General features: G+C 33.7%; 1 protein-coding gene and 1 pseudogene across 1 annotated transcript; one reads left to right on the top strand and one right to left on the bottom strand.

The window, feature by feature from the left end:
- Nucleotides 1-2,068: 2,068 nt before the first annotated feature.
- LOC133859879 (glycosyltransferase BC10) lies at nt 2,069-9,020 on the bottom strand. Its single transcript, XM_062295432.1, has 11 exons — nt 8,469-9,020; nt 7,536-7,649; nt 6,608-6,708; nt 6,295-6,366; nt 5,970-6,051; nt 5,750-5,830; nt 5,251-5,289; nt 4,903-4,968; nt 3,640-3,789; nt 2,623-2,751; nt 2,069-2,468 (listed from the first exon to the last, which is right to left on the bottom strand). Exons 1-11 carry the CDS (start codon nt 8,685-8,687, stop codon nt 2,418-2,420), a joined length of 1,104 nt encoding a protein of 367 aa, XP_062151416.1. The 5' UTR covers nt 8,688-9,020; the 3' UTR covers nt 2,069-2,417.
- Nucleotides 9,021-11,927: 2,907 nt separating this feature from the next.
- On the top strand, nt 11,928-15,514 carry LOC133859878 (sirohydrochlorin ferrochelatase, chloroplastic-like; annotated as a pseudogene).
- Nucleotides 15,515-27,774: the final 12,260 nt, after the last annotated feature.

Here is a 27,774-nt window from a genome sequence, read left to right as displayed (position 1 = left end):
CTCACTGAATTGATGTGGTCATTCTCAATTTCATTTTCAGCCCACCAACCAAGTGATTGTGCTCATGAGACATGATACATCTACATTTTTTTACATATTCCATTCTAACGAAGTTTGTAAAAAGGCCCATATTCAATTTTGTTACAATAATTCAGCTTAATTCAGTCCACATCCAATTTAGGTAGATGAATCATTTATTAAATTTCGTGTATATATTGCCACATGATGTATATATTTTCACATCACTTAAAATTTTAAATAAAATGACACAATGTACACCATTACATGTGACAAAACAAAATTGCTGACTATAAAATGATTAATTTCTATTTCACTTAGAATAGAAAGATCCTACAACATAGAATTCACGTAGGGGTGAACCGGTGAAAAGACGGTTATTCTATTTTAATACCCGCCGGCTAACTGTTATTTAAGGTTATAATCGCACTACATAACCGCATTTAAATTTGAATATTTTGAGCCGATTTTTGAGTTTTAGGCCTTTGTTGGACCTTTTTTTTGAACCTCTTTTTTTTTTTTTTGGGAAAAAGTACACATAACCCCCTCAAACTACTATTCAATTGTCAATGTACCCCATAAACTACCAATTGTGTCAATCTCCCCCCTTAAACTACCAGAAAATGTCAAAATCCCTCCTAAGACTAACAAAAAGACAAAAATAACCCTAATTTTTTTTGAATAAGGCAAAAATGTCCTCATAAATACAAAAAAAATTAAAACTAAAACTAAAAAAATTAAATAAAATAGTAAAAAAAATAATAAATTAAAATTAAATAAAAAACGAAAAAAAAAAATATTTAAAAAAAAAGAACAAATTTTTTAATTTTTTTTTTTAAAAAAAGTAAACAAAAAATAACTGAATTTTTTTTTTTTTTAAAAAAAAACAAATGAAAAAAAAGAAAAAAGAAAAACCAGTTTTTATTAAATTAAAAAACGAAAAATAACAAATTTTTTTAAAGAAAAAAAACGAAGAAACAAAAAATAACTGAAATTTATTTATTTATTTTTTTTAAAAAAAACCAGTTTTTATTAAATTAAAAAACGAAAAAGAACATTTTTTTAAAGAAAAAAAAACGAAAAAACAAAAAATAACTGAAATTTATTTATTTATTTTTTAAAAAATAAAACAAATGAAAAGAAAACCTGTTTTTATTTAATTAAAAAAAACGAAAAAGAACAATTTTTTTTTTAAAAAAAAAGGAAAAAAAAACTGAAAATTATTATTTTAAAAAAAATAATAAAAAACAGTTTTAATTTTTATTTTTTTTTTTGGAATAATTTTTTGTTATTTTATATTTTTTTAATAATTTTTTTAATTTTTATTTTATTTTAATAATTTTATGAAGGGCATTTTTGTCATTAGGGGGACATTGACATTTTCTGGTAGTTTAAGGGGGGAGATTGACACAATTTGTAGTTTGGAGGGTACATTGACAATGATGTGGTAGTTTGAGGGGGTTATGTGTACTTTTCCCCTTTTTTTTTTTTCGGCCTAATGTATAGAGTCATTTAAAACTCCATATGAACCAGCGTCGTTTTGTGTGTATATATATTAACCGCCTTCGCCTAAAATGTATATATATTAACCGCCTTCGCCTAAAACCGCCACTCACCCTACCATAGGCAGTAAACGATTTTTTCCAATATTTAGGAAGGTTAACAATTATTAACCGCCCGCCTTTTTACCTCTAGCACTTGGACACCAAGAACCAATGAAAGATAAGATAAGTAAAATGCGAGAAGCCTAATTGGTCCATTTGTCAGAAACAAAGAATCTGCCACCAGTAACAAAGGCTAGCTATCAAGGAAATTTCATTTTGTCAAAAAGATTAGAATAGGTTCTCTCGTTTTAGCTCTTAGAAAGGAATGAGGGAAAGGAAACAATCTTCAGGAATCATGACATTTGGCTCGGATAAAAAAAATGATATTAGAGGGAAGGAGAGGATCCATTCCATACTCCGGATTAAATTTTACAGATCTAATTGTTTATATATTGTCACGTCATTTAAACTTTTAGATGCAATAAAACAAACTTTGACCATAAAAAAAAAAAAAAAATCATCTCTACTTTACTTGAATAAAATCAAGTGTAACCCCCTGTGGATCCCACACAGGAATAAAAATAAGTGTAAAATAACATTTCCCTAATATAAAAATCCATATGGAAAGAAAATACAATGATCTTTCTTTTTCATGCTATCTGTATTCCTAAAAAGATACTATGCACACCATAGTTATGGTTTTGGTTTTATTTCCTTATCTTTTTTTTTTAATTTTCATTTGCCTCTATAATTTACAGCTCTCTCCTTTATTTTTAGATGCAGATTACATGACTCTTTTCATATGGGTTAAGACTAGTACTTTTTAGCTACATTAAGCTTCAACAGGTATCTGGTTCACCAGGGATAGGACTTCCTTGTTGCTTCATTGAAAGGCCCCAGCAGAGACTGGTCAACAGAAAACGTCGAACACATTAATTAAATTTAAATATAGATGAGGACTTCTGCCGCTTTGCAAGAAAAATAATGGAAGTTATGCCATTCAAGGCAACTGAATATGCTTTGTATTTCCCACAATTCACCCCAAAGATATGAAACCTACCGTATTAAGAAGCCGGAAAGCAGCAGGCCGAGTGAATTTTCTTGCAAAAAGGAAACACTGGGATGGTTTCCCCTTGCTAGTGCACCATTCTCTTCGGTATTCAGTCTCGTAATAGATATTATCTATGTCCTGCAAAAGTCATCAAATTTGTTATTAGATTTCCTATCCCTCGTTTCATTAAAAGAGAGAATTTTACATGCTCTTTTCAACTGCATGATAATGTGTGTTTCTCATGTGTTCTAATACAATATCTCAAGCTAATAATGAATTTGAATCGGACCGGGAATACACAGTTAATTTTGTTCTTATCCCTTTTAAGTGATATAGATCACAATATATCATATATACTGTGATCTAATGTTCAATGCAAACTTGGTTATCCATGGGATGACAACAGTAAAAGGCTAGGCTTTCTCTCATCCCACTAGTCTTCTCCTGTTACTTACCCACTACTATGATACTAACAATTTGGAAGCCTTAGCATTTTGGGGGATCCAGTAGCTGACTGTTATTCAAAAAGATAGAACAGCTCTAACAATGGAAACCCCCTCCCCCAAACAAAAAAAAACCAGGTCCAATTCAATATGAGAGCTTTAGTTAATTTAAGGAAAGATAAATTTTTCTCATTATTACTCTAGTTTCAGGAAATATCCATGGAAAAGTATATTGTTGCTATCAGTGGAGGACAGAATGAAGTATGCTTATTTATAAATGTAATGTTGGCGCACCATCTTAACAAAGTTTGCTTGCAGTATATGCACGAGATGACCTATGTAAGAAATGCATTTGCATTCTATGAGATGAAATAAATGTGTAAACAATTTGGAGACCATGGTGTTCTCAATCGACCAAGTATAATCTTGTGCCACAAAGCCCTCAATAGAGTAAGATGATTGAGATTGTCTTCAAGATATTTTTACCTAATTCACAACACAGCCTCGAGACAGATACAAGGAATGAGATCTACAAGTATATAGCATTGCTTATGAATAGCTTGCTAAGACAGAGAAGTAATACCTTTATAAATTGGATAAGCATGGGAGTAGCATCTGAAAACTTGTAAGTCACAGGATGCCATCCACGACGTTCATGGTCGTTGGAGGATGAGAGATCCCATGAGCTATGTGTCAGTGATCTTCGTGTAATTTCTCCTTCAAGGCCTTCTTGCTGAAATGTTTTCTAAAGGTCTTAGAAAGTAAATTGTAATATGGGAAATCATACAAACACACTATTGTTAGTTTCTTGGATTCCAGTTCCCCATGTATTTTTTTTTTTTTAAAAAAAAAAAACTCAAATTCTCATGCACTGCAGGATGGAGTTCAAGTAGTATGAGAGGATTCAAACACATTGACCTTAACAATAGGTAGAGACAGACAGACAGACAGACCCAAAATCACTTTTGAATGGGGTCTTGTTATTTAAATATTAAGCTTTACTTCCAATTTCAGCCTAAATCTTGCCACAAATGCCTTCTCAATATGCAAGTGTTTGGTTCAGGTAGATGCTTCAATAATCAGGGCACAGTTTTCAAGAACAAACAATAAGAACCACATTTTAAGATGCAATTCAGCAGGGTTACTATTACCCGTACTATCAAAATATCTTTTCTGATTTAACATTCATATTTAAATTTGATATGGTTTATACTTGAATAAGCATGTCATAAATGTTAATGAAGCAAAATATCAGCACATCTTTAGTTAAGATGAGCTGGAAACTTATTAGTTTATAAGCTCTGAATTTGGCTCCCTTGTTTGGCTTTTAACAACAACACAAGTCTGCTGCTAGGCGAACAGAGATACAGAGAACCAATATATATCCAAAGAGGTTGCCATGACTGATGCCACCAAATCTCCGTAATAATGTCTGATCTAAACAAAAGTAAGGTAGGTGGTCCAGAAAGTGAATGTATGTCCATTAACGTAGCCAACTTATAGCATCACAAAAATAACTTGAAATTAACTAACTTTAATTAAACCCTGGAAGATTAGGTACTTATTTATTGTAGAAAAACACTGCTAGAAGATTTCAGGTATAATGAAAACTAAGAGCCAAACATGACTTAAAAAAATTTGAACAGAACAGAACAGAACAAAAAAATACTGAAAAACTATCTTCTGAATAAAATAAAGAAAGAAAGAAAGAAATAAGTCTTTGGAGGTGTTATCTTGTTCAAAAACGTTTTTTTTTATCAGATTTATAATTTGAAAGTGTTTCAATCCTCTTAAATAAATGGGTACATTGTCAATCAAGATAGAATAGGTTCGGAATTTATCTTACAGCCAGTAGTGTCTGAACATAATGTTCATCTGGTATACAATTATGCTCCTTGGATCCATCAGCAGGCTGCACATGAAAAAAATTATTTAAATAAAATAAATAAACTACATTCATTGCAAACACTTTACAGAAACTATCTCTTACTAATTAATTTAGTATTTGACCTCAAGATCAGATTTTCAAAATTAATTAGAGTACAGCATGCAGGAAAATATATTTCAATACGTCAGAATATTTGGGCGCCAAGTTGCTTTGTCAGAATGCTGATAAAGGCCATTGTACAGTATCCGGGAAAGCTGATATAAATATGTTGTTTAAAAAGATAACTAGATAAATAATAGCACTTACAAGGGGATGATCCCGCCAAAACTCAGGTAGTGACTTTCTCTGCATTATTAAGAAATACAGAAAATATAAAATTACATTCGTCAACAAACAAGGAAACTTAAAAATTTAGAACTTCATAATGTTGTGAAAAAAGTTCCACACTTTTATGTCTTAAATAGTAAACACTAAGATGAGTACACAATTTTTTTTTTTCTCAAAAAAAGAACCTTAAACGGCATGCTTTATTTTTTGCATGCCCAAGATTACAGTTAATATTCAAGTTTCTAAACATCCACTTAAGTGAATTTATCAGAACTTCATTTTTAAAAAGAAACATAAGTACATGATGCCAATTTTTCAAATGATAAAAAGTCACCATCCTTTGTGAATATTTATAGAGTAACAATAAATGGATAATGTAATGAAGGAAGCTTAAGAATTTACAATTTATTCAGATCACAATAAAGGCTGTCCTCTTCTCTCAAACCTAGTCACAAATCATAATTAGAAGATAACTTGCCTTGCAATGCTGTTGAAACATAGGAAAGACAGTATTGTCTTCCACAACAACCTCTGCATGCTTTCTGGTCAGGACAACCCACTGCAAGAAGACAAAGGAAAGAGACGAGTCAGACAAGGAGCCGATTGTCTACTTGAAAATTTCAAGCATTATTTTTTGTTCTGATACTAGATTTTAATTGAGCTTCAGGAAGCAATAATCCAATAAATTGAAATCTTACTTGAGATCCTTTCCTCCAGTTATGAACTGGAATAACAGGAGCCATTTTTGGATTGTAGCGACCCTCTTTTGTATCAGCAAAGCTGATTCCAGCATTTAATTGTCAACAAAATATTAGTCAGTGACCAATGTAAAATACGCAGAGATTTGAGAATGCACGAAGCATATTTTTATAGAAGCATTGGAAACTGACTCCTGTAAGCACCAAGCCCAAAAATCAAAAAGGAGCTGGAATGGATTCCTCTACTCAAGAAATGCATACATAAATTATTTCTGTGTAGAGAGAGATGAGATGCAAGCATTTGTTTAAGGAATGGACCACTCACCTGTCTACAAAACTACGTGATGTGGACATGATATAGTCATACGTGTAGCTGAAGTTGTATAGAGGAATGCAGCTGAGACGAGATCAAGTAACTGAAATGTTGTTAGATAACAAAATAAGACAAAAATAACCATCTATTACTGTAAAGATATAACAAAAGACTTTGGTGCATTTACTGAGCAACCATCTCTTAACAAATTAAATATGCAAACATAATGAAAAATCTTAATAATAACTGTAAAATGCTTGCAACTCCAAGACAACCATATGCCACAGCATATTCAAAAGCAGCCAGTATTGAGATCAATCATCACCTGTCTGAAAGAAACACAAAGCGCTCATTAAAAGGATCCTCAAGTGCATGCTTAAGTAATATACGCTCTGCCTGAATCATGCTGGCTTCACCCCAATCTACCTGGTATATAAAAACATGAACTGAATAGTATCATGCCAATAAAAATAGCAGAGTGAAAACCTATAGTTGATCACAACTTTTCCATTATGAACAAGCCAAGATGATGCATAAAGTACACTAAATAAATTCACCCATCTAAGCTACACTTAATCAACATTACTTTTGGCACTCTTCAGGTGTTTTAAGAATTAAATCACCATGTTGATGAGCTATGCAACAGAATTATTTCAAAAGATATTTATGTTGTGTTCCAACACCTAATCTCAAAACTTGTTTGATTTGTTGTTTGAGTAGTCAAGGGTTCAAATCCACGTTTTGAAATGCTTCGACATTGCCTCCACGGTCAAGTGAAGCGCAAGACTCTATTACACGCGTGCACATGCACGCACATGCATGTGCATGCACACATACACAAACAAGTGCATTTAATATACGGAGATCCCTGGGGTACATTGTAGCTACAATCTCCAATATATGATGAATATGCACACAAGAGCACATGCATGCTTACACTTGCAGTCAAAATGGGGAAAAAACAACCAAAAAGGAAAAAAGACACTCATACATGCAGTTGGGGCAAAAAGAAAAGAAGAAGAAGAAAGGTGTTGGCTTTCATATCAGTAATGAAGAACATAGCAGTTGAGTCAGATCATGGAATCTTCAGGAAAAAATTATGGAAATTGCTTCAAGCTCTTTTAGCAACCTTTTGTCTCCCTAAAAGACTATCTTGTGAATGCTTGTTACTTGATAAAGAACAGTGTGAACACATGATATGCAAGTAACTGGATTGTGGTATCTATATAAGATTTCATGGGAGAAATGAGAACCTGTACACTATCATTAACTTGACGATTGAAAAAATAGACTGATCTTGTTGTTGCCTTGTTGAGCAGAAACCTGGGCCTAGAGTGAACCAAAATGGAAAATTTATTCTCCCCTCCCTGCAAAACAGGATAATCAATTCTTTATTAGACATGCAGAACTGTGTGTAGCTCATATTTACTCGTAAGAGCTTCTATATAATATTTACAGGTAATTCTACTCTGTAATATCGTGATCTCTAGATATGACATTTCTATTTGTATTATTTTACTCTGTAATATACAAAAAACAAAAGTTAAATTTATAAAACATTATGCAAATAGATTTAATACATCTAGTTCGGCTCCCCCCCCTCCCCCCCCCAAAAAAAAAAAAGTTAATCAAAACAGGAAACAGTTGTCAGCATGAATCGAACCGATCAATCAATAAGTATCCGCACTAATTCCGTCTGACCAGCTGAACCAGCTAATTGTAAGCTTTTGTAGAAGCGAGTGCAGTGAAAATCAACATTTTAATAAGATAGAAATTACAGTCAGCACCCAAACCCATTCTCAATAAACATAGAACCTATTTAAAGGTGATCATGGGCAATTTCACTACCAAATTTTACGGAATAAGTCACATGACATATACTCATTATATGGCAAATTATAAAATTACACAAGAAAATATTTAATTACTATTATTGTTATAGATACTTTGCCTAACTATCTAATTCCTCTCTCTCTCTCTCTCTCTCTGATTAGATGTTACAAGCACAGTGCTACATATCTAAGAACAAAGCAGTAATAAAAGTAGTTGCTGAATTAGTCCCATATAAGCAAATTTCACATGAAGCAATATGGAAATGATATTAATCGAAAAGTTAGTATCAGTAACAATTACGAAAAAATGAAGAAAAAAACATAAATGTTTCACATTGATGAAAGAAAACATACCTGGAAGAATGCGTCCCAAACCATGTCCAGAGGAAGCCGATTCCGCGCGATGAACAAGAAGGCGATCTTCGGCCTCTGCACCATCGTCATTATCCGACTGTACTGGCTCTGCATCATAAATACCGTAGTTCCGAAACAAAACCCTAGCAATAACACCGCGAAAAGCTTCCTCCTCCATTTATAACACCAAGGTCTCTGCTGCGAAACTTTTCGCTTCATTTAGCTCAGGCTTTCACTCAACCCAGGGCTTCGAGAAGCTCTCCTCAATCATCGCTTTCCAGTTCAAGATCCATATTTTGCCACAATTACGAAATTCGGAGATTCAATTCAAGGTGTGGGAAACGATAAGAGTCTCAATGGAGCGATAAGAAGCTTGCGAAGTGAAATGGCGTGGGTTTTGGATTTTTGGTGGAAAAAGGTGTACGAGAATCTCGTGGAAGTTTGGTTCCGTGTCGATTCCGGAGAGAATGTGAGTGCGATGAATGAGAGAGACTTGAGAGTGAGTGAGTGGAGTCTTACAGAGTTGGCTTCGCTTCGTAATCGAGATTCCGTTCCTTTCTTTTTCTTACATTTTTTTTTTTTTTTTTTTTTTTTTTTTTTTTTTTTTTTTTTTCAGTTTGGTGTCGTAAAGAACACTCTGTGTTTTTTAACTTTTTTTTTTTTGGGTGGTTGCGTGAGAGGTAGGGGATCAAATTCTCCTTCAGATAATCAGATTATATAGATTTAAAATGTTTTAACATTATTTAACCTGAAATACAAAACCATTACTTTAAATCTAATAATATTAGAGGATTGCTACACTCACACACAACTTTCCACGCCCTGATGTGGAATGCCACATCAAATTTTTTTAATTTTTTTTCCCCCTCCTTATCTCATCACCGCCTCCTCCCTCCATCTTCCCTCTCCCTCCCACTTTCGGCCACCCGTTAGAGGCCTGATTCTGGCTGTTCCAACCTGGGAAGGGCTGGATCCCGGCCAGTCGGCTAGGATCTGGCCATTCTGGCCGGGAAAGGGCCGAATCTTGACCAGCCTGCCAAGATCTGGCCGAGAAACGACCAGATCCCGACCGGCCGAGAAAGGGCCGTATCCTAGCCAGCTGGCCAGGATCCAGCCATTCTGGGCGGGAAAGGAATGGATCCCCGGTCGTTCTGGCCAGGAAAGGGCCGGATCCCGTCTAGTCGGCCGACACTCTCCGTCTTCCTTCGTCTCCATTTTCATTTGCCGACCGGAAAAGAAAAGAAAAAGAATGAGAGAGAGAGTTTTCATTTTAAAAAAGAAAAAGAAAAAATATCTGATACATCAAGTTGTAAAAAAATGTGTGTAAGGGTTTGGGCGTGAGTATAGCATTTTTCATAATATTATATTCATCATCAATTCTTATAAGTACTTCTTTTTTTTTTTCTTTTTTTTTTTTTTGTGGCTAAGCAGTATAAAAAATTAAAAAAATTCAAAATGCAATTTATAAAAATACTATTTTAAAGACGTAGTTAATCGTTTAATAAAAACGTAATGTTTCTGTCAACACACTTTTAGTGAATTATAGGGCCAAACATACTCTGGGACGGAACTACATGGTAGCTTGAGGGCTTAAGTCACCATGTTTTTCTTAATTTTTTTTAAAATTAAAATTTACCCTTAATTTTTTTATTTTTAGTTTTGCCTCCCATTTTTTTTTTTTTCAATTTTATGCCATAAATTCCAAATGGTAGCTTCACCCCTGATTACCTCATAATTCATATTCACAAAATATATACATTAACGTAACAAATATATACAACCTTTGGTTTGTAGTTCTGTTTTTTTTTTTTTTTTTTTGGTAATATAAAATGCTATAATATCAAGTTACTCTGTTTTTCTGTTCATAATGTAAAATGCTACGAGGCAAAACAATGGGTCATGAAAAGAGCTTAAAAGAATGGAAATTATGCTCATCTTTGTGGGCATGGTGAGAGACATAGAAGAACTACCAATCGAAGTTGTTAGGCTTCAATAATGATTACATTTGAGACATTGTATTTTAAGCAATGCCATATATATTTAAACAGGTGTACGTGGTGTTTTAAAATGCAAGCAATTCACCTACTAATAATAGTTGACTAAGGAAGCTAAAATGTGTTATCAATTCGATATTATTATTTATAACAACTTTAAAAACCTTGAAATATCAGCTGATTTTGTCTTCCATTAAGCCATTTTTTTTTTTAAAGCCATTATTGTTGGATGCTAAGAGTCGTCCAGGGAAAATGCGTACGGCCAGGCTCCATTTGTCGATTATTAAAGCAATGGCTGTGTGTAGGGGTCTTATAAAATGAAAAAAAAATAAAAATAAAAAAAATCCTAAAATTAATATCCATGTTTAAATTTTTTAATTTTTTTTAAATAAAAAATAAAAAATTGCTGCTGGGCTGATCCAAGGCCAAGCCGTGGGTTCCATTTTCTTTTTAGAATTTTTTATTATTTAAAAACTAAATACATGAGTATAAATGACATTTCACATATACTCCGTAAGCTCAGAACTTAATAGTATAGGTGATATTGCAAATTTTAAAAAGTTTGTTACACTAAATTGATTTTTTTCTTTTTTTAACTTTAGGGGGTGACTGGAAAAACAAAGAAATTTCAAAAGGGTTAAACGAAGTTTCCTATCAAATTTTTTTCTCAAAATTGAGTTGAAGTAAATTCATCTAACCTATTTTTAATAGAATTAATGGAGCATGTAATTCTCATGTGTTTTTTTTTTTTAAATACATATGATTCATGTGCTTTAATGACATATGTAAATTTAAAAGACCAAGTGTTAATAGATTGAGTTTGAATAATTTTTTTACAACCCGATTTTGAAAAAAACTTTGCTCCTTAGGAAATAAAAGAATTGATTTATCGAATTGAGATAGGCTATAGCCCATTGTTGGCTTTAGACAAAATCTAATGGTTTAATTATTTTTTTATTGGTCTTTTGTTTAAGACATAATATGAGTTGTTAAAACTAAGACACCTAAGATCAAGATATAACAAAGCTATGGTTGAACTTCGATTGGTTTTAATAGTGTTTTGCAAACAAGCTCGCGTGAATGACAAACAATAATTAAGACCCTCCCTAGCTATTTGGAATCCAAATAGATGCTTTCAAAATGGGCAATTATACATGGATATTCAATTATTCATCATGTGTTACATTAATAAAAATATTTGTCAAAATTAAAGAAAAAGACGAATGCATTATCATGATCAAATGATTGTGATTAATAGGCTTAAAAAGTGTTGAAAGAATTAAAGAATATAAGGAAAACTTTGTTTAACATTAGTAAAAGTGGGTTATCACTTTTCACCGCTTGTGTGATTGTGAGTGCTGATTAGACGGTGCCGTTTCCAGAAGGACTTTTCCTGTGCAGCTTAACGGTGCCGTTTCAGTGACTCCTATTCCTCGAAATCTCCCAAATCGCTGAGCAGTGAGCACCACGGTTGTACGTACTCTTACCAAAGAGACCCATGTTGCTGGAAGGCGAAAAGTTGAAAACCCGTTTGGCGCCCTACCATATGTTAGACAAAATTCTTGAGAGAACACAAAGCAATCACAGGCAAGAGAAGAGGGATCAATAAAGCACACAATCTGCAAGTAGCTTCAAGCTTTCTTCAATGGAGTCCTTGTCCATCCCTACTCAATTTACCGTTACGAGGTACTAAAAAATCTTATATAATATTTGTTTGTTTCATATGTTAACATTCAATTTCTATTTTTTCTTTCTTGCTAATCTCTTTGTTTTGGGCTATGAACTTTCCCTGGGCTTGACGCGGTAAAAGGTCCTCAGTGAGCGAAGCAACTAGAACCCACCTTACCCGGACGCGACCCAAGTTCATAGAATTGCCGTGGGGTTCCTCGAAAAGCAAATATTTGTCGAGAAGGCTGTGTTTGAGCAATGGAAGCGATGGGATTAGAAAAAAATCCACATGGGGTTGGTGACACAGACAGCGTGATTATCGTCGACCATGGTTCGCGGCGCAAGGAATAGAATCTCATGCTAAGTGAGCTCTAAACTTGGTTCTTTTTACTACAAGTTTGATTTTTTGGCTATTAGAGTAATGTTTTTGGTATTTGATTTTTCAAGGTTTTATTTTCATAACAAGTCTAATTCTTGGCTTAGATTGTTCATATTAGAAAAAATGAATGTGGGCTTAGCTTATTTTATTGGTAATGTGCTCATTATGTTATCTTGTATAAATTTTCAGATGAGTTCGTGGCCATGTTTAGAGAGAAAACTGGATACCCAATTGTAGAGCCTACTCACATGGTATTTCTCAATTAATTTTTTTAGAAAGGAAATGAAATAAAACTCTGAATCTTGTTTTATTGTTGAAAGAAATACAAACTTACTTTATTTAAACGGAGTAGTTGCAGAGGGAACTTTTGTTTTGTTTGTGATGCTCATACGGAAGTATAGCCATTTATTATGTAGTTTTTACATGGTTAAGTTTTCAAAGGTTAGATTCTTTTGGCTTTAAATGCTTTCGTTGGCTTTTCTCACTTGCAATTCTAAACTATCATAGTACAGTCTATTTTTTCATTATTGTGTTTTACCTTAACCCTTTACACAAATTACTCGTCTTCTTCTGCTTGAATATGCCAGTTCAAAGTTCATATATCTGCTTATTTGTCACTATCTATTATTTTGCTTAGTGCTACTAAATCCAAATGGAGATTAGGAAAGTTGCTCATGTTGTGCTTTATATTTGTTTCAATGAGGTTGATTGTTTGGATCCTCATTACACAGATTGCTTAATTGCCACAGCATCCGTCCACTTCAGGAGCTTTTGTTGCCTGAAGTACATTAAACGATCTTTTAGCAGCACCAACTAGTCTTCTTTTTGTTTTTTTTTTTTTTTGGTCTTTTCCACAGCATTACTTTAGGACTCCATCTCTCTTCTTATTGACACAAGATTAGAAAAGGTGTGTATCCCTTCGATGTTAGATTCATTGGCAAGGGTGTGCTGTTAGTATTATGTAATGCTCAGTACTGCATGAACAATGCATTTACAGCCAGCTTAAAAGAAGTCATCTTGTACTTCAAAGAAAAAATTTATAGAACTTTTCTCCACATGTTAGATAGTTTGTGTTCCAAACATAGCTTGGTGGGAGATTTATAGACTTTCTCCCTGTCTCTTCCCAAAGTAGAATAACCTGTTAAAAGGGTGATCTTATTCCTGTCCTTGGTTCTACTTGCCGAAGGTTAACGAAAACAGAACCATTTTCAGTTTCAGCTGTGCTTCGGTGCTGAAGTTCATTTGTTTTGAGTAAAATTTGGGTTTGCTAGCATTCTCATTGATTGCCTTCTGGTCTTTGTGAGCTAGACATACAAGTATGTGTAGGTTAGCAATGTAAATGGAATCTAAGTAAATCTTTAAGTGTATATATATAGACAGAACCAAACAGAACCATTTTCAGTTTCAGCTGTGCTTCGGTGCTGAAGTTCATTTGTTATGAGTAAAATTTGGGTTTGCTAGCATTCTCATTGATTGCCTTCTGGTCTTTGTGAGCTAGACATACAAGTATGTGTAGGTTAGCAATGTAAATGGAATCTAAGTAAATCTTTAAGTGTATATATATAGACACACACACACACACACACACACACACACACACACATATATAACTATAATAATTTTTCATATTATTCCCTTATTATCGTTAGAGTTGGCAATTTTTTACACGACTTGTGAATCCGACATGAAATTAGCGGGTTCGGTTTTGTATAATCAAGTTCAAGTCAATTCGGGTATCCTCGAATTAACCCGTTTAATAAATGGGTCAATCCTAGGTCAACTCGCTTAGCCATAGGTGACCTGCATAACCTATATAAATTAAATTATATATATTTTTTACAATTAAAAACACAAAACCATAAAAGGTTAAAATTCATATAAATTCACAAAACCATAAGATTATATATATATATATATTGCATTTAAATTCATATAAATGTCGAAACGGGTTAGCGGGTCATGTTGTCCCACCCACTAATTTAAATGGGTAGTTTCGAGATTGATGGGTTTGGCTCGTTTAACTAAATGGGTTGGATTCGGCTGAACCCATATCTGGTTGACCTGTGAGTCGACCCAACACGTCAACACGAATTGTCAGCCCTAATTATTGTCACAAAGCTGGTTGATAAGAACTGCTCTCATCATTTTTATTGGGTTTTAGTGCATGTAGCAATACTACTTGGTACTCTTGACTTTTCTGTTGAATAGAATGCTTTCTTGCTTTGCATGGTGCTGTATGTCTTCAAAGCCAGTTTATCATTTATTCCAATATCTTTAATATGAGTAGGAGTTGGCAGAACCATCTATAAGAGATGAATTTGGTTCTTGTGTTGAACAAGGCGCAAATCGTGTCATTGAAAGCCCCTTTTTCTTTTTCCTGGACGACATTGGCACAAGGTAGCTAAGTTTGCTTTCCTTTGAGAACTTGATTATGAATCTAGTAGAGAATTGATTACCATAATTTTTATATATATCCAAGATAGATTAAGAAAACCTGATCGATTGTTCATACTTTTTGTTATTTTACAGGATATTCCTTCCTTGGCTGCTAAAGCTGCATTAGAACACCCTAATGTGTAACTGCACCTCTTGGTCTGCATGATCTACTTGTGGTATAAAATTTCTTCCTGTTCATTCTATCCGGCCAACTTCGGAAAAAAAATCTCTTAAGCTTTGCCTAAAGTTCAAACTGTCTCAACTTTGTGATTGAGCTATGTGCTTTGTGTTGATTTTTTTAGATCATTCACATATTATTATATTTTGAAAAATTTCCTAATTAATTTTATAAATTCCATAACATAATTTCTTTGATGAGAACTGGCACCCGTGTGGCACTCTAGACGAACCCCTGCTTTTGACAATCATTGCGAGTTATATTATACTTAGATCGACGCAGCTGGCAGTCATTCTAAATTTAGATTTTTTTTTTTTTAGTTAAGATCTTTTGAGGAATTGGGGGATCCCTGGAATTCTTCTCCGGACCGTAATTATAAGGAATTAGGAAGGAGAAAGAGAAATTAGAGACTCAAGGGTTTTCGACAGTTTTCTAATTTTTAAAGAAAACACAAAACTTCATATTTTTGTCTTCGTAGGTTCTCTGACTCGCGGGAAGTGTTATTAAAACACCTATTACACATCAATTACACACTCTTATTTCACATTGGGAGAGACTCATCATCACATGGCCCCACCTCATGTAAGTGGGAGTGTGTAATATAGGTTTTTTTTTTTTTTTTTTTTTTCTCCTCTTCTTTTCTTTTTTTTCTTCTTTTCTTTTCTTTTCTTTTCTTCTTCTTCTTCTTTTTTTTTTTTTTTTTTTTTTTTTTTTTTTAAATCATTGCTCGATGCTAGCCCATGATTCTTTTGACCAGTTCTAAAAGATTTCCTTTTTATTCTCCTGACGTAAAAGATTTGCGCAGAGCTAAAAAAGTAGAGTTTTTTTGTTTTGTAAAACTGCAGCTGAGGTTGAATGATTTTAACAAATTTCCATCGCCTTCTAGCAAGGCCATTAAAAAACAATGAGATCTCTCCATGATTCTTTTGACCAACTCTTAAAGTAAAGACTTCTTTCTTGATTCTCCTGACGTTATAAAAGATTTGCGAGCCACAATAATACCAAGTTTCTTTTTGGTTTGTTGTGCCAAGTTGAGGCTGTTCCTGTCTTTGGTTGTTCTGTTTGTTCCTGTGTTTCTTTTTGCTGTTTCAATCTGTTCAGCGGGGGTAGGTTGGGTTTGTTGGCTTAGGCCATCTCCAGCAGTTGGAGTTAAAATAGCTATTTAAAAAGTATCAATCTCTACTTTAACTACTGTTTTTCCAATATTCTCTCCAACAAATTTACTATTTAACTCTTTACTTACATCTAAATATTATTTTTTATTCTTTTTTTTATTATATTTTTTTTTTTATTCTTTTATTCTCCTCATTTTTCCTTCCCGATCTTTCTTTCTTGTTCTTCCTTTCTCTTTTCGTCTGAAACACTGAGAGAGAGATCGAGGGATTTAGGGAGAGCTGGAGATGGAGAGACCCTAGAGAGAACCGATGAACTCGACTAACCCAGACGAACCCAGGTGAAACCCATCAACCCGGTCCTCCATGAGTCGAGCTCCGGTGGCCTGAGACGAGTTCCGGTTGAGCTAGGCGCAGATTCGGCAGAGTCAGAGGTGATTTCCGGTGATTATGAGCGATTTCCGAGAGACAACCGCTGAACTCGACGAACCCAGACGAAACCCATCAACCCGATCCTTCATGAGTTGAGTTTCGGTGGCCTGAGACGAGTTCCGGTTGAGCTAGGCGCGGATCCGGCCGAGTCAGAGGTGATTTCCGGCGACTGGTAAAATAGGTTGATGATTTTTAGTTGAACCCATCTGATTTTGAAGCTTGAATGTCTCCCCTGTTTCGGTTATATGTATCACGGCTAAAGCTATATTTATGGTTGATTTTGATGATTTTGGTTGGTTGTTCATGGTTGATTTTGGTTGGTTTGTTCATGATTTTTTGTTGGATGTTCATGGTCGATTTTGGTTGGTTGTTCCTGATTTTGTTGGTTGTTCATGGCCGGCAGAGAGGGACGAAGAGGGGGAGAGAAAAAAATATTAATAAAAAAAGTGTAAACAGATGAATAGTGAATAGCCAGTGTTGGCTATTTACTGTTCACTGTTAATAGGACTGAAAAGCCGGTTAGCAAAATTTGCTAACCGCCTCCGCCAACCGCCTAGGCGGTTGGCGGTTTTCAAATAACCGCCAACCGGTAACCGGGAACCGTTCAAAGCCACAAAAATCGCCGAACAGGACCAGAACCAACCAAAACCACACCAACCGGAACAACATTTGAGCCGCCACCAATCCGAGCTGCTGAACCAGAATCGCACGAACAGGAACCAAAACCACCGCACAGAGCCGCCGAATCGGACCCACCAAAACAGAACTCAGAGTATGCCGACAGCTCAGGACCACCGAACAGCACCGAGATCAACCGAACCAGAACCACCGAACAAGTCGCTCCACCGGTACTGGGCTGAGAAAATCAAAACCCCAACCCCAACCCCATAACCCACTGTGAATGCTCTAATTTACCTTGTCTTAGCAGAGGGTTAGGAAATCTAGTAAAAGTTGGGGAAAAAGATTATGATTCTGGTTAACACGTTCGGGTATTCTGTATTCTATAGCAGAGGAAGAGAGAGAGAGAGAGAGAGTAGTACCAAATCGGGAGCGTGGGCGTGTTAGAGCTGGAGCGTGGCGTGCAGAGGGAAAGTGAAGTGAAAGGGAAGAGAGTTTGTGAATGCAAAGATGCAGAGAACGCGAGAGAGCGAGACGAGAGAGACCACTGAGAGTCTGAGACAGTGAGACGGCGGCGCGAGAGAGCGAGACGAGAGTTGGGAGAAAGGAGAGAGGAGAAAGGAGAAAGGAGAGTAGGGTTAAGCTTAGGCTGAATGAAACATTGAAACGGCGCCAAAACGGCGCCGTTTTATATATAAAATTTTTAAATATATATATATATATATATATATATATATATATATATATATATATATATATATATATATATATATATATATATATATATATATATATATATATAATAGGAAAGCCGGTTACCGGTTATAACCGGTAACCGCTTTTTTAAGGCGGTTACCGGTTACCGGTTTTTAGACGGTTTCAACGGTTATCCGGTTATCCGGTTATTCGGTTAACGGTTATGGGCGATTAGCGGGCGGTTATTGCGGGCGGTTATTTTCACCCCTAACTGTTAAGGAAAAAAGCTTAAAGAAGCTATTCTGCTGGATTGAAAAAAATAGCAAAAAAAGTCAAATTTAACAATTCTGGTTAAAATAGCACCTCAGTTGGAGATGCCCTTAGGGGATATGTCCCTTTGTAGCTGTTGGATCCGGTGTTTACTGTGGAGAGGTTGTTTTGTTGTGTTTGAGCTTTATAAAGTGTTTCATTCATCCAAAAATAATAATAATACCAACTTTCAAGGCATGTGTGAGCTTGAAATAAATGTGTAGTTGGTTTTTTATTTGTTTAAGCGACGGATGAATAGATGAATAATTTTGAAAAACAGCTTAACTCCCTTTGATGGTCAAAGACTTCGGCTCATTGGTCTATAAAAATTAACACATGTCTAATTTCATTTATAAAAATAACATTCGAGAATCACATATATTTTTTAATTTATGCTTGTTTCATTTTTTATTTGTGTATGTTTGATGATTTTTAATCTTAATTTGTCATAAATAATTCTAATGATGGAATCTATATTGGTATGATATAGCGGTAAGATAATTATCCTAATTTATATTTAATTAAAAAAGGGTAAAAATCAGGAAAAATAAAAGAACAAAATTTAATTAAAAAAACAAATAGTAAATCAAAAAAAATAAAAGTCCAAAATGTTTGGAAAAAAAAATGGAAAATGTTCAAAGGAAACCCACTGTCGTGGGGCCGTGGGTTGCGCATCTGACTTATGATTGGCTTGAGTCGTGTCAAACCCATGGCTAACTATTAGGTTGTTAAATTACCAGTTATTTCAAAAGTTTAAGTTAATATGAAGAAGAAAATTTAATCTTTTAAACAATATTGCTTAATACTTCCCTCATGTGTGAGGACTCAAAACTTTGTTTTAATAGGTAAGTGTTAAAATTTGAAATATTTAATTGAAATATGAGGTAGAAGAAGGAGATATGGTTTGAATTCAAAATCTTTACTTTTATATCATATTAAATCACCACCAAACCTTTGAATGCCTCTTTCATTTAATCAATGCTTAACATAGGTCACACTAGAGCCATGACTGCCCTTTGGGAGATTTTATTTAAAAAAAATAAATTATTTTTAAAATGAAGGTTATAGTTGTATTTTACTTCATTTTAAGGTTAATGGTCATTTGACTCATTAAGTAAGGACACGTGCAACACAAGCGATGGGAATCGGTTAAGATTAACATAAGGCTATATTGCAGCCTCTTTGTAATTAATTAGGATACATTATAAAAATTAATAGTTTGAGGAATTCATCATGTGTATTTGCTTATGGACAAAAATTTGATGTTTTACTGATTGATTGAAAGATCTATAAAAAAGGGAAGAAGTTATAAAAAAAAGTTATATATATATCTTTGACCTTGTAGTTGAGCATCTATATACAGGAGGATTTCACGCAAGAGACTTGGTATTTAGTTTTTTTTCATCTTCTTATTTTAAAAATTAATTATTTGATTTGTAATATCCACACAGTTGTCATGTATAGATTCTATAATTTCAGTGATTGATTTTTAAAATAAGACAATAAAAAAAAAGAAAATACAAAAAGCATTAATGTTGTTCTTTTTCTCCCAATAATTAATTATTTACTGGACATAAATAATTAGCTACGATCAGGGACGGAGCCAGACATTTTAACGGGAGGGGGCCAATTTTTTTTTTCCCGAGTAAGGGTTAAAGTATATATATAAAGTCAAATTTTAAGTAAATTAAACATAACCTGGTTTTATATTTTTATTATTCTCTTCAAATTAAAAATCAATAAACAAAATTGAAAAGAAAGTTTTTTTTTTTTTAAAAAAAAAGTAAAGAAAATCTCTGTTCAAAGATTCAGAAAATAAAAATAAATAAATTCTCAGCTTCTTACTAAAATTAAAAATTTCAATTAAATAAATTATGTACTTTTCGACATTCTCGTAAGGCTTTACCTAAATGACATATGAGATATATTAATCGCAGGTTCCATTACTTTTAATTTTTTTAATTACATGGTCTGTAGGAAAAAGTTGGCGCCACATGCCAACATGTATTAAGTAATGCATCCTTTAGGTTGAATTTGAAGAAAGTTAGACGTTGGTAATTGGTAAGTTGAGAAGAAAGTACAGACCCGGCCACCTATTAAACGCATCGTTTCAGTGACATATATAATTTAAACGTAACGTTTTGGCAAAATAACTAAAACACTGAAGTCGTCTTCTTCCCTCTTCTAACCTAAAATTCTTAACATAAAAACAGACCATCACCCACTGGTAACTATTTTTTCAATTAACGTTCCTTTCAACTCAAAGACATTAACAAATAATTTTTATTACAAAATATTAACAAAAAGCTTTTTTCAATTTTATTTTAGACTCGGAATAATATCTGCCCTTTTGATTTTGAATAATGATTCAATGCCACCTAAATATACAACTTTTCACCACCTTGCCTATGTGGCAAGGTGGTCCCCTACTACTTTTTGAGTTTTTTTATTTTTTAAAAATAAATTAAAGTGGGGGACCACCTTGCCACATAGATAAGGTGGTGAAAAGTTGTATATTTAGGTGGTAGTGAATCACTACTCTTTAATTTTTTATGCTGACACTTGGAGCATTTACTGAGAATCAGACAAATAAATACGTAGCTTTGAGCAGAATGGAGATTCTCTGAAAACCTGAGATCGTGGTGCCCTGTTTGATAACCCCTTCTTCGCTCCTCCATTTGTTTTTGTTTTTTGTTTTTTTTTTTTCACAAAAAGAAAAAATAAATTTCAAAACATTCTCATTATTTTTTTTTACTTTTTACATGATATCAATCGTTTTTTATTATTATTCAGATAAAATAAAGTCACTGCAAAATAGTTTTTTTTTTTTTTTTTTTTTTTTTTTAAATATGTTTTAGCCTTTTAAATCACTATCATTTTTTTGGATGGCCCTCCAAACTATCAATGCTTAGATTCTGACCTCCAAACTACCATTTTCTGATTTTTTGGCTCCATCCGTCCATTTTACCGTTAATTCTAAACAAAATTTCGAAAATACTCCTACACTTTGAAATTATCACGGTTAAGAAAGGGGTATTTTCGGATTTTTGGACAATTTCTGTTAGAATTAACTGCATAAATAGATGGATGGAGCCAAAAAAATCAGAAAATGGTAATTTGGGGGGCCAGAATCTTAGCATTGGTAGTTTGAGGGACCATCCAAAAAAAAAATGATAATTTGAGGAGTTAAAATATATTTAACTTTCTTTTTTTTTTTTAAAGAAAGAGAAAATATACAACAGGCCGGACAACCCAAAGGAAACTTATGAAAAAAATGTATGCGGAGATGTTTTTGAAGATGTGGGCCAATAACTTTGAGGCAAGGATGCTTTAAAGCCTTAATCACTATTAAAAGTGATTTGAAACGTGCATTAAATTACAAAGAGTCAAACACCAAAATAACACATAATCTAAAAAAAAATCAGAAAACAGAAAACAGAAAACAAAATACAGCAGCAGCAGAGGAACACGTGGGTGTGGGTTGGCAGCCGTCCTGAGAGGCGCGTGTTTTTCACGCGCCGTTCAAAGAAAGCCTCTCGAAGGCGCGTGAGCTTTTTTTTTTCACTCCTTTGATTTGATTTGCTCTGGGCAAATCTGTCCTTCAGATTTGATGCGTGGGAATCAATAAAGTGCAATCACAGAAAAAGTGTGAGAGATGAGAGTCTGTGACTTCGATTTTTCAAGTGTTTATCGGTCAAAGAGACGGAAAAGCGTGAGATAATTTGTTGAACCAGTCAAAAAAGTGAGTTTAGACGTAAAGGTTGTTTCATGTTGTAAGAGCATTCACAGTAAAATTCACTTTTGATTAAAATAGATAATAAAAATACAAAAAACGTCTTTCGTTAGCTTATATATTCAAAACGTATAATAGATTTAACCTTTATTTGTAAACAGTATTTTTTTTTTTTTTTTTTTTTCTGGTGGAGTTACATTGTTTACATATTTATAATTATTTTATTTTACCTTTTTTTTTTCACCTTTCAACTTACTAATAGAAAAATAGTAAAAAAGAATAAAAAAAAGTGTTCAATTAAGAATAAATAATTAAAAGAATAATGCCTTCTAAATTTTTTAATTAAATTAAATAAAGTAAATTTTAATTAATTATTTTAAATCGAGAAATAGACATGCCATCGGAGTGGTCTAAGTGCCCAGAATCCCAGTACTGCCTAATATTTTCCATTGATACGGTCAGTCAAATTTCTGACACGCGCCTTGAAGACATTTATGCGTGATGAAGCTTTTGCAGACAAAAGGATATCAAGCCCTTCTCAATTTTCGTGCGCTTTGGCAAGGGGTGAATTAGGCACGACTTTTCAGAGTTTGCAGCGAGTTGTTGGATCAGAGCTAATCTTGTGAAACAGCTTTTATGTCCTGGTCTTTTCGAGCTGTCATACTCTAGGTTTTCACAGGTTATCATGACACTTTAGGGGGTACTTCTTTTGAGACTAGTCACGCGAGATAGTTGTGAATATTCCATCGTCTATCTCTCTCTCAACTATATTTTCAATTTTCTTTCAATTTGATATAAACGTTCTTGTTCTTATTTATCTTTGTTTTACAACATATTAAAGAGACATTCATTTCAAAGATCTCATTGTAAAACATCAACTAGCCATCATGACTCATGAGCTTTTTTGGGTGAGAAAAAGTTTTTTTAAATATTTGTTTAAATATTATTTTTCAAATATTAAATTTTATTCAGATTTTATTAAAATTTTTAATTTGATATCAGATTTTGTAAATTATTTCAACATAATTTTAAAAATTAAATTTTCTCAACGTTCATAATTTTTAAAAAAATCGCAAATATTCTATAATGGAACTCATAGATGGGATAATGATTTTAGAAAATAAATTAAAAAAAAAATAGATGAGATTTTCACAGGATAAAGCTCCATATAAAGCAGATTGACATTTCTAGCCCACAAGAGTTTGTTCATATGGAATGATAGATGTAATATAAAATAAAAATAATTTATATGAAAAAAGAAGTGTAATATATAAATTTTTTTAATTAGCAATAATGATTTGATTTGATATAAAAAGTGAGAAATATTAAAATATTTTGAACTTAATTTTTTTTTTTTTTAAGAAGTAAAAACAAGGAAAAAAAAAGAAAGTAGAGTCAGTTTTTTCCTTGGCTCTCTTTTTTGCCCCGTTTGATATCTCCTTTCCCTTTCCCTCCCTTCTTTCCTTTCCCAGACATTAGCTGACAGGATCAGCTTTTCGCAGGAGGTTGAACAAATTCAGCCACTTTTAAAGATGGGACGGTTTTTTTTTTCCTATTTTACCCCTGATATGAAAAAAAATTCAGCAACTTCAAGTCTTCAACTGTCATATACAGGGGTAGTATGGGTAAAAAAAAGCTTATTTTGTTTTACCCATTCTACCCCTAACAGGAAAAAAAAATTCTGCAATATAAACGTAATGTATAGGGGTAAAACAGGAAAAAAAATTGTCCTCTCATGAAAAAGTTGTCCTCCAGTCAGTACACATCTTGAAAAAACTTGTCCTTTGCTGAAATTTCTTTTTAGCATTTCTGCTAAAAGTTTTTTCTGTCAGTACGCGTCAGAAAGGGAGGGAGAGAAGGGAAAGGGAAAGGGAAAGGAGATATCAAACAAGGCGTGATGGGTCCTTTTGTCACTTTTCCTGCCGAAAATTGGCATTAAATATCCAACGGGCAGCTTATAACTGTCCCTCGAGCTGGAAGCCTTTCACTCCGGCCTTCTCACTTTCCTTTCATTTTTATCTTCCAGCTTTCTAATGGAAAACCGAAAGTTTAGATTGAAATCTCGTTCCCTTCTAAATATCCCAAAAAAATGTAGAGTTTTTCACCTGCCAGAGATTATGTACTCTTCTATGTGTGTTTTGCAGTCTACTAGAACAATCTTACCGGGATTGGGCGATTTTGGGAAGCATGAGTCGGTAATATACATTATTTACTTAATTTATGTCTTTGGTGTTTTATTATTTATCTAATTAGTGAGGTTGTCTGCGTTTGGAACTATGAAATGCTGCTCTCTGGCCACCTTCATGCTGCATAACCAAATAAGAAAAAATGAGGATTAGGCTGAATATCAGGCCTAAATCCACATGTATACCACCATGCCACCCGTAGCTGCATGTTGGTGTGTGTTTCTGCATATATATATATATATGGTTAGTTTTGAATTCTTTTCTATTTTCTAGCATTAATTATTTTATTACTTTATATGGTCGTTGCAGTTAGCTGGTTCGAATTTTTTTATTTACTTTATAATTAAAAAAAAAAATTATTTGTCTCTCATTTTATCACTGAGTCGGCTCTAACGGCTGAGTTCTCGAGCACGAGACCCAGATGATGATTTTTGAGAAATAGATATTTGGCAAAATGACAAAAAGTCTGAAGGCTAAATTCTCGAAAATTAAAGTGTGATTTGCGCTGGAAGAAAAATTTTAGAATATCAAACCATAACTTGCAAGCCTTAAAAAAATATATACGTAAGATGAAGTTTATTTCCGTTCCGTATGTTACATGCATGTATGTTGAAGAAATTAATTTTTTATTTTTTTATTATTTTTTATTTTTTTATTTTCTAACTCTCTTTATATGAGTTACTTTGGATAAGGATTATGCATTATGTTTCCAATCACACGCTGCACACCAAGAGTGGAAACGGTCTCGTTTTCAAGATTACTGAGAATGGTCTCGTTTTCAGGTCTCATTCTAACATCCTGCACAGTGACTTCCAAATGTATCGAAATCCGTATCAAACGCATCTCGAGAAAAAGTAGGGAGCAGAGAAAGATGAGGATGAAGGCGGACAAACGAGCTAAGTTTTTTAAAGAAAGCCGGGTAAATATACATACCGGCAAAAACTGTAAAGGTCATTTTGTTATGCCTTTTCGTAGAACTTTTCGTTGTCAGATCTGCTATAAAGATTAATATAAAGATCGAGATTACAAAAATGTTCTTTCAAGTAGAAGAGAATGAGTTTATGAACAAAGAGCAGATGAAAGCTCATATGAAGGAAATTCATCCCACCTTTTCAGAGTGTTGCACAAAATGCAACATGTGTTTTGAGAGCGTTCGTAATCTATTATATCACAAGCATAAGGTTTGCCCTATGCTTGAGATAGGGCAAGAAGCGAGGAAACAAAGATATAATGCTGAGTTGCAGAAGCTGACGAAGGAGGAGGAGCCGGAGGCTTCATATCTAGAGAAGTAATTACTTTATTACTTTATATAGTCGTTTTTTTTTTATATGCATTACTTTGGATAATGATTACGCATTATATTATATTGATAATTAAGTTGTATTAGGAGTAATATATATATATATATATATATATGTTTGTTTGTTTGTTGTGCAATTAATTTCTGGTGGGTTTCCATATATGTTTGTTGGCCAATTAGTAAAATATGATATACCAAATTAAAGAGTTAATTTTGATAGCACCCATGTTGTTACTTCAAACCAAAGGTATCAGAAATCATGTATCATGCATGACATTCATGTTTGTTGGGCAAATATATGTATATATCCTTCCCCCACTTAATTATTACAATATGGAGGAAATTGGGAAATACTTTAACATCCCAAGTGGAATTGCTGCAGGTCGAACCCAAATATTGGGCTTAGTCGTACGTCCGAGGACGCCAATAGAGTTAATAATATCAATTAAGTATATATTGATATTATTTACTTTTATTATTTTATCACAATGCATCGATCTAATTAATTTTCAAAATTTCATTAAAAAAAAAAACCCAAAGAGATCATCGAAGTGCCCACACGAGAAAGAAAGACATCTTTAATTGCCCTATTTTACCCACTTCCAGCCAAGCCAGTCATCGAGTAGACTGAAACATGTCTGTACGAAGTTGCCCAACCACGTACGAGCTAGTGTGCGCAAGATGCATGTGACATTCCCGGAGCCAAAATGTGGCCATTGGGATCACCAGATGGATCATCCCCTCTTTAATTAATGCAGCATTTAGACATTAATAATCCACAGTGATTCTCGAAATGAAGGTCACACTTAATTAAGCTGTCCCTATGGCCTAATTTTATCATGTCCTAATTTTATTAAAACGTTTTTATTCTATGACCAAAAGCGGTTTTTTTTTAAAAAAAGAAAAAAGAAAGAAAAAGAAAAAAAAATCATATTGAGATGAGCCTGAGCACGATATTTTGGTTACTGAGCTCGAAGCTAGGTAAGCTGTGCTTGAGCGCAGAAAACCATCTCTGTGGCTTATGGCAGTAATTAATACACGTGGGCCATTTGTACAGCCCATTGGGATCACCAGATGGAAATCATATTGAGATGAGCCTGAGCACGATATTTTGGTTACTGAGCTCGAAGCTAGGTAAGCTGTGCTTGAGCGCAGAAAACCATCTCTGTGGCTTGTGGCAGTAATTAATACACGTGGGCCATTTGCGCAGCCCATTTATATAAACATTATTGGAGAGTAATACTCGACCATAAATGTCAATCACAAGCTCTATTCTACATGTTGACTCTTGTATGATGACGCGTTACTAATTATTTTTTTCTTCGATCTATATGAAGGATAGATTAATTAAAGATGAGTGATCTGTGTACAACAGTTGTGCACCACTCTAGAGATATGTGATGAGTCTCACGTGGGATCCATATGGTAGAACCCACCACATAGAATTCACTTCATATCTTTAAGATCTTGCATAATAGTTGTATCATAACAGTTACATAACTATTGTGCAAGAGTCATTTTTCTTAATTAAATGCTACATTAATTAAAGAGCATTTGGCTCCAGCAAGCTTTAGGGGATTTAATAGCATTTACCACGTGCACGTTAAGAGAGTCCCCTTCAAAAACTGCTCGATCTGTGCACACCAAGCTCTTCGCTCGCAGAACGTAAGGTTCCAACTTATCAATGCATAATCAGTTGGGCACGTCAACCAACCAACTCCAAAACATTTAAATATATAGCTTCACCCATTTATCGCTGATTCTCCTCTTAATGAAGTCATGTCCATATATATAAACTGTCTTCATGATTCTCGATCAATTAATATGAGGCCATACTGTACACATTTTTCTCAACATAAAAAAGACTCTCCTAAAATTATCTTTCTAGTTTCGTTCGTAATTGGTGGCAGATCAATATTTCCTAGGTATTTAGGTAAAAGGGAAGTAACTTACGTCTCCCTTTTTCTTTTTTTGCTGAAAAAAATATAAATAGATAGTAGCATTTAGACTTACTCGAGCAGGTACGCCTAGCTCACCCTACAATGCCTTCTCACAATTGCTTCCCCAGGAGTGTCGTTACTGTTATTTTGAGTACATAAAAAATAAAAAGCTTTTTCATAAGCAAGATAAACATTAATTTCATCATGATTGTATTAAACATTAAAACTAATTACAAAAATGCATGCAATTCTCATAGTCATATAATCATCAATGCCTAAAATAAAAATCCTAAAGAACAATTAAATTAAGCACAGTTAAGCCATT

The sequence above is a fragment of the Alnus glutinosa genome, chromosome 2 (assembly GCF_958979055.1).
Source record: "Alnus glutinosa chromosome 2, dhAlnGlut1.1, whole genome shotgun sequence".
Classification (NCBI taxonomy): Eukaryota; Viridiplantae; Streptophyta; class Magnoliopsida; order Fagales; family Betulaceae; genus Alnus; species Alnus glutinosa.
Note: the sequence above shows the minus strand (reverse complement) of the source record. Positions and strands in the feature narration are given on the sequence as shown.

Excerpts from the sequence above, each read along its gene's own strand:
- LOC133859879 (XM_062295432.1), bottom strand. The coding sequence starts at position 8,687 with ATGAAGCGAAAAGTTTCGCAGCAGAGACCTTGGTGTTATAAATGGAGG. Across the intron at positions 5,290-5,749 it reads TGTTTCAACAGCATTGCAAG|AGAAAGTCACTACCTGAGTT; the intron begins GCAAGTTATCTT and ends TTAATAATGCAG. Across the intron at positions 4,969-5,250 it reads TTTGGCGGGATCATCCCCTT|CCTGCTGATGGATCCAAGGA; the intron begins GTAAGTGCTATT and ends TTTCATGTGCAG.